Here is a 6000-nt window from a genome sequence, read left to right on the forward strand (position 1 = left end):
AAACTGTGCAAAGAAAGCATGGAGCTTCTGTGTCTGCATGAATTTTGTACGGGGTCTGTTGATAATCATGTAGTTACATTTCACTGCCAGAGCCTTGCTGTTCCTGCTGCTGAAGCAAAAGCAACTTCTCACTCTTGGGCTTCCTGCCTCTTCGTTTAGGGCCTTCTCCACCTAATCACATGAATGGAGACACGCAGACACACGATTCATTTTGATCATATGCAGAAGTTATGAAGGACAGCTGTCCAGTCCTATAATAATGCATTGTTAACAGTTGCCAGTAAGTTTAATGTATATATCATACAGGCTACAAGCTGTAATGGGTATATTCCCACCTCGTTCCTGTGTATTAGATGTATTGTCATGAATATGAGCTTCTGATTTATTAACTTCTCATTGCTCCTACATGATTATCATACCAGCACCACAAAACAAACAGCCTACCGGTGGGACTAACAGGACTTGCTGGTACATCATCTTTGTCATTCTCCTGGTCAGCATTGCTCTGAAATTTAGGAAGAAATAAAAGAATTTAAAAACAAAGTACTAAAGACCAATTAATAAACAAAAAAACCCGCCAAAACTATAATCTATTATTATTACACTTCTTTTAAACTAAACAAATTAATAGCCAGTGCCAACCTTTTTCTTTCTTCCTCGCTTGGGTTTAAGTACATCTGGTGATTCTTTCTGAGCAGAGTCCTAAAATTATTGACACATCCAGTTATTTTAATCAGAACGCACATCAAATTTTAGCTTTCTTTGTTATCTCATTAATATAAGAAGGAAAGCTGTAGCAGTAAGAGAATGAGCAGGTAAATGTCCTCCCCGATTTAAAAAAAAAAAAAAAGCATCAATCTGTCTTTGACTTTGGTGGTGGTGCTGATGGTAGTGGGGGAGGGGGTGTCAGTGGCACCATCTAGTGTATACCTGAAATACTACACTCTGTGAATCATTAAATATATCAATCCTTTATTCACTACAAGTTTGGGTTTTTTTGGCCTGTTAGTTAGTTTGTTTGCAGCTATATACACACATACACACAAACAGACTTTATAAGTATGAGTACAAAGATTTTGGGGTATTAAAGCTTCAGTATGAATCAGTATTTATTAAAGAAATAAGACACAACATGTGAGTCATTAAATTACTGCAGTCACAGCAGGAAGAATGTCATAGTTAGGGATGGGTATCGTTTAGGTTTTATCCGATACCGGTGCCAAACCGGTACTTTTGAAACGGTGCCGGTGCTTAAACGGTGCCCAAACCGGTGCTTAAAGAATGGAAAACACAAAATTGGTCCAAAAACCTCTCATGTTCAGCTGTTTTTTTGTAAAAAGATAACAATGTTAGTCTTTTCTGCAGGTATAGGGCATATATGGTATCACTCTGGGCTGGAAGCAGTGCTTAAACAATGGAAAAAACACAAACTTTGTCCAAAAACCTCTCATGTTTAGCTGTTTTCCACTTTTTCTTCGGTCATTTTAGCCTTTTTGGCCAGGGTGAAGGGGGTATCTGACATCAAACAAGAAGACAGCCGCATGTAGCTATGATGGTGTTTGCTAGTTCACGTTACATGCATTAATTTAATAACGCGGTTAGCTTACTCAACGTAAATTACACACGAACAACATTAAGCTACTCACGCAGAGAAGAACGGCTGCTGCTGCCGTCATCATTTCTGCTACACTGGCAGGGCTAGGTTCATCGGATTTAAAGTGTGACCTCCTTTGACAGTATCAGCTTAAAGCACTTGTTGCAGGCTGCTGAGTTTGCATCTTTTGCTGTAAAGTGCAGCCAGACTTTTGACCGCTTTGCCTTGGGCATTTTTAATCTGTAGCTCTGCTCTAAAAGAACGTACGTACCTGGACCCGCCTACTATCCTCGAAACGTAAAATGATTGGCTAGAATCTAAAGTGTATCATTCCATACCAGTTGGTGGCGGTAATGCACCTTTCAGTTGTTTGCCAACCGCCAATAGAAATGTAAGGAAGAAGAAAGTGTACCACAGCTCAGGAAAAAAAAGCACCGAAATAAAGCACCGAAATGCGCGCTGCTTTTCGGTCTGGTTACTACCGTTTATGTCAGAACCGGTGCCATGATGGCACCGGATACCGGTACCCATCCCTAGTCATAGTAAAATAATGTATTTTAATTTAATTGAATTATGAGTCCCGACTTACCTTTCTCCAAGGTACACAGAAAGCCATGCAAAATAAAATACTATTAACTGATTGAAAACAGTACTTGTGCATTATATGGATAGGAAAAAGCAGGAAATGCAAAGCGCTGCAGCAGGACGTCAGATTAATCCCAAAGAGGTGGAAAGAGAAGAAGAAATTACACTTTTTGTGTTTTCTTTATAGCCGGGTCTCTAACTGGGTCTTGAATGAAGACAGATTAGATCTACAGCCATTTCCACTGGTAGCTTTGACCTTACCTGAGCTTATTATTATTATTTCATCTAGTGAAAACAAACAGACTGCTTTCTTAGAAACCTATCAGTTTCTAAATCAGCGATCACCTCAAAAGCATTAAAAACAGCAAAACCCACACCAGGCTCTCCGATCGAATCGTCCAGCACCGGGGACGTTTTGTGGCCAACGACAAGAATTTTGAGTCAAACAGGAAAACAAACAAACCAAAAACTCGACCAATTAAATAAAAGCACCAGGTGTCACATGCTTTTCCCAAGGAGAACAGAATAACCTGCACCGCTTTAGGGCGTTACAACATGCAAAGTACGTACATCCTGGTCCTGATGACCCTGCTCAGAGATCAGAGACCCTTCCTCCTCCTCCTCCTCCTCCTCATTCTCATTCTCCTGCTCAGCCTCACTTCCTGGAACCTGAATGCACCCAAGACACAGCATAGGACGCAGCGTGGTGGGGTGAACGAGTCTTGAAAGGGAGAAAAGTTAGCGAGTATTCTTCTGCTGCACACACACACAACTGTTGGCATAAAAGCCTCTGAAGCAGTTATAAAAGAATAGCAAATAATCTGTGAAGCTTTGGCTGCAGTCATATGGTTTTCATCATAAAGAAGGCAAGAGGAAGACTTGAGGGCTAGCAAAAAACCAAATAAATAAACAAAAGGATAGAAGCTGGTGACACATGGACAAACGAGCAGAAGGTGAGTGCAGTGAAGTGAAATACAGTCGGCAGAAGGGGATCTGAAGAGAAAAACTTACTTTGGCTTTGATCACCTTGTCATCTGCATCCTCTTCTCCTTCTGGACTGCTGTCTGAATCCTTCTCACCAAAAGACTGAGGGGGAACTGGCTTCAAATACAAACAAAAAGGAATTTGGTTAAATTAAACTGGGCAAAAAAACACAAGAACAGGGCTCAGAAGTAGCTGTGCACATTCAGTAATGTCAGATGATCCGAACAGGGCAGCAGGAAACAGGTAATTTCTTTGAAGTTAAACAAATATGACCCAAACTATTCCTGTAAACAAACCATACTTGAGTTTTTAGGTAGCTAAAGGCTAAATGCTCTGAATGCAAACTGGTGCCCACTTATGTTTGTCAGCAAAACAAAAAGCCGGGCAACACGTTTTATGATGTATATTCAATCCCAATGCCCTGATGTCTGCAGGACAAATACTGGGACAGGTTTTGGAGAAGACAAAAAAGAAAAGAAAAGAGGAGGATATACCTTGGGTGCAGTAAGCTCTACTTTTGGGTTGTTCTCAATCTCCCACAATCCTTCATTGAATCCTTTTCTCTTGTTAGGCTTGGCATACTTCTCTTTGTTAGGGAGGTATGGAAAAATGTCTTTGGGGCCAAGAAATGCACTGCAGAAAAATATGTTTGTATATTTAATACTTTTTTTTGCTGTGTAGTATAAAGTCCGGTGAGTACATGCACTGCTAGGACTGACAGGGCTCTAAAATTTTTAAAACAATAACAAAATGTACTTTCATAACCACTGAAGTCACTTCCCGGTCATTCCAATGACTCATAAATACAATGAAAAGGTCACATGTATCCTTCTACAGTTTTAAGTCTGCGTCATGTGACACCTCTGTAAAGATCTTCAACAAGTTTACCCAGTCGAATCTCTTCAGATCACTCAGACCAAATGAAACATGCAGAACACCGTAAGTACATCAAACTGAAGGAGGTGTCAAGCTGCCTGTTACTAACGTTTCATGGGTGCCAAAGAAGAAAATTGGAAACTTGACGTTGGATGGCTTCACTGCACCATCGGGTACTTCATCGATCTGGCAAAGACATAAGAAAAAGCAGATGTTTGCTTACAGCTGTAAATGGTAGTGGCTTATTTGCTTGGGTGCTTGTATGTCTGTCCACAATATAAGCATCGTACTTACTCTTGCAGGCCAGTGTGGATAACCCTTCATCTTGGCAAAAATCAGATCGCCAGGTTTCCAATCTCGAGTCATGTTGGACGTATCACCAAGCTGGAAAAATCAGTAAATTTAAACTTGCATCAATATAATGTACCACACGGTGAAACCCTCATTCAATGCCCCTCCCCTAACCACAACCAACATCCTCTGGAGTCCGGAGTTCATTCAAATATGACAGTCACGTTTGCTGTGATAAAACAGCCATATATTATATGGATTTGTTTAATGTGTTCATGCTAATCTCATCGCTGGCTAAAAACAAGTGAAAGCCATGCGTATTAACACGCGTGAGCGATGCAAGCAAAGCGAAACGCTTCGTCAACAAACACACACGCTAGCTAGCGTTTAGCCATTCACTGCTAACAAAACAGCTTCTTCCACTGACCTCTAGCGTTTAGAGACTTCCGCGGGGAAGCAGGCTATTTGCTGCGGTTCGAAAAATCGATAGTATATCAGAATTGTTAATAAGAAAACAAACTGCTCCTTTCCTTTTCCGCACACTCGGATGCACGTTTTCCGCTCCCGCGCAGGACGTCAATAGACTGTACCAATACAGTGCAGATCGGGGGGAGTCGATTTTAATTAAAAGCCACTACCTAGGTTTTTCTCTGTGTATCAAATCGAGCTCAACCCATTACGATAATTAAATAAATGCCAAATGCTTGTGAGACCTGGAGTCTTGTGCGGCATGTATTTGAGGGGTAATAACGCTAGTACCCAGTTGGGATGGATGCGGCTTTAGTGGGCGTTAACGTCTGCGCATGCGCTTTTATATAAAAGCTTAAACCGATAAGCGTTGACGCTCAAAGTTGTAACTATGGAAACTTATAAGGGTCGGAGTAAGGAAAGATACAACAATTCTAAACATTTACATTCAGCGTTAATTCTAATCCAACAGATCGCTCAGTACATGTTCCTGGGTCGTGAGAGTCAGAGTGGGAGGTCGGCAGCTGGTCCTGATGCTGCGGATGCCATCTATCGCTCATACAGGGATGGTATATTTTAATATTATTTTTAAAGCAATATTACCTGAGAGACAAAAAAAGGCCTTTAATTTTCTCGTTTTATTGTAAACCAGCATCACGAGGCGCAAAAGCCTGTGCTTGATGTGGTAATCACTTGGAATATGATGGCTGACGTCCCGACTCAATTTGGTTTGCATTTAGTGACATCTAGTGGACAAATCTAGGTATAACACATTGACTGAAAGCAGTCCTGAGTTTGTAATTATTACAGTAAAATACTTATGTGTGGTCTTCATTTTATTACATTCCCATGAAAAAAATTTCGGTTCCTGGTACTATGAGGAGTTCAATACTACAGTGTATATTGCAAACTACCAATGGACACTGGAATCTCTTTTTTAGAGTTTCAAGCTCATCTGTTTTACTGACTAATCTTAGAGTTCTAACTGCTATTTTCTTATCAGTTGATGCCCAGATTGTTCTCTTAATTGATCAGTTAGCTGCTTAAATCTCCTTATTAAATTCGTGGATCTTAATGCAAGTCTTCAGATGTGCTCTGTCTGACCAAAAGCTTCTGAAATTAGATTTTGGACCTCACTATTATACAAAGGCAGTTTAATTAAGAGTGATAAAACACTGGAGAGTAGCGTATTTACCTATTTC

At 40.5% G+C, this 6000-nt stretch overlaps 1 protein-coding gene across 4 annotated transcripts in view; it reads right to left on the minus strand.

Moving 5' to 3' along the window:
• Nucleotides 1-5145, minus strand: part of psip1a (PC4 and SFRS1 interacting protein 1a) — an 11584-nt gene extending 6439 nt beyond the window's left edge. The window contains exons 1-9 of one of the 4 annotated variants that reach the window (XM_085162354.1): nt 4758-4980; nt 4334-4423; nt 4149-4225; nt 3658-3796; nt 3191-3280; nt 2750-2848; nt 643-702; nt 445-505; nt 78-171 (exon numbers count right to left, since the gene is read on the minus strand). In XM_085162354.1, coding sequence (XP_085018480.1) covers nt 78-171; nt 445-505; nt 643-702; nt 2750-2848; nt 3191-3280; nt 3658-3796; nt 4149-4225; nt 4334-4405 — 692 coding nt within the window. In that variant the 5' untranslated portion in view covers nt 4406-4423; nt 4758-4980. Of the gene's footprint in view, nt 1-77; nt 172-444; nt 506-642; nt 703-2749; nt 2849-3190; nt 3281-3657; nt 3797-4148; nt 4226-4333; nt 4424-4757; nt 4985-5043 lie in introns of those variants that run through there. The other 3 variants (XM_085162353.1, XM_085162352.1, XM_085162355.1) reach the window with 3 other exon arrangements.
• Nucleotides 5146-6000: the final 855 nt, after the last annotated feature.

The sequence above is a fragment of the Neolamprologus multifasciatus genome, chromosome 6, assembly GCF_963576455.1.
Source record: "Neolamprologus multifasciatus chromosome 6, fNeoMul1.2, whole genome shotgun sequence".
Lineage (NCBI taxonomy): Eukaryota > Metazoa > Chordata > Actinopteri > Cichliformes > Cichlidae > Neolamprologus > Neolamprologus multifasciatus.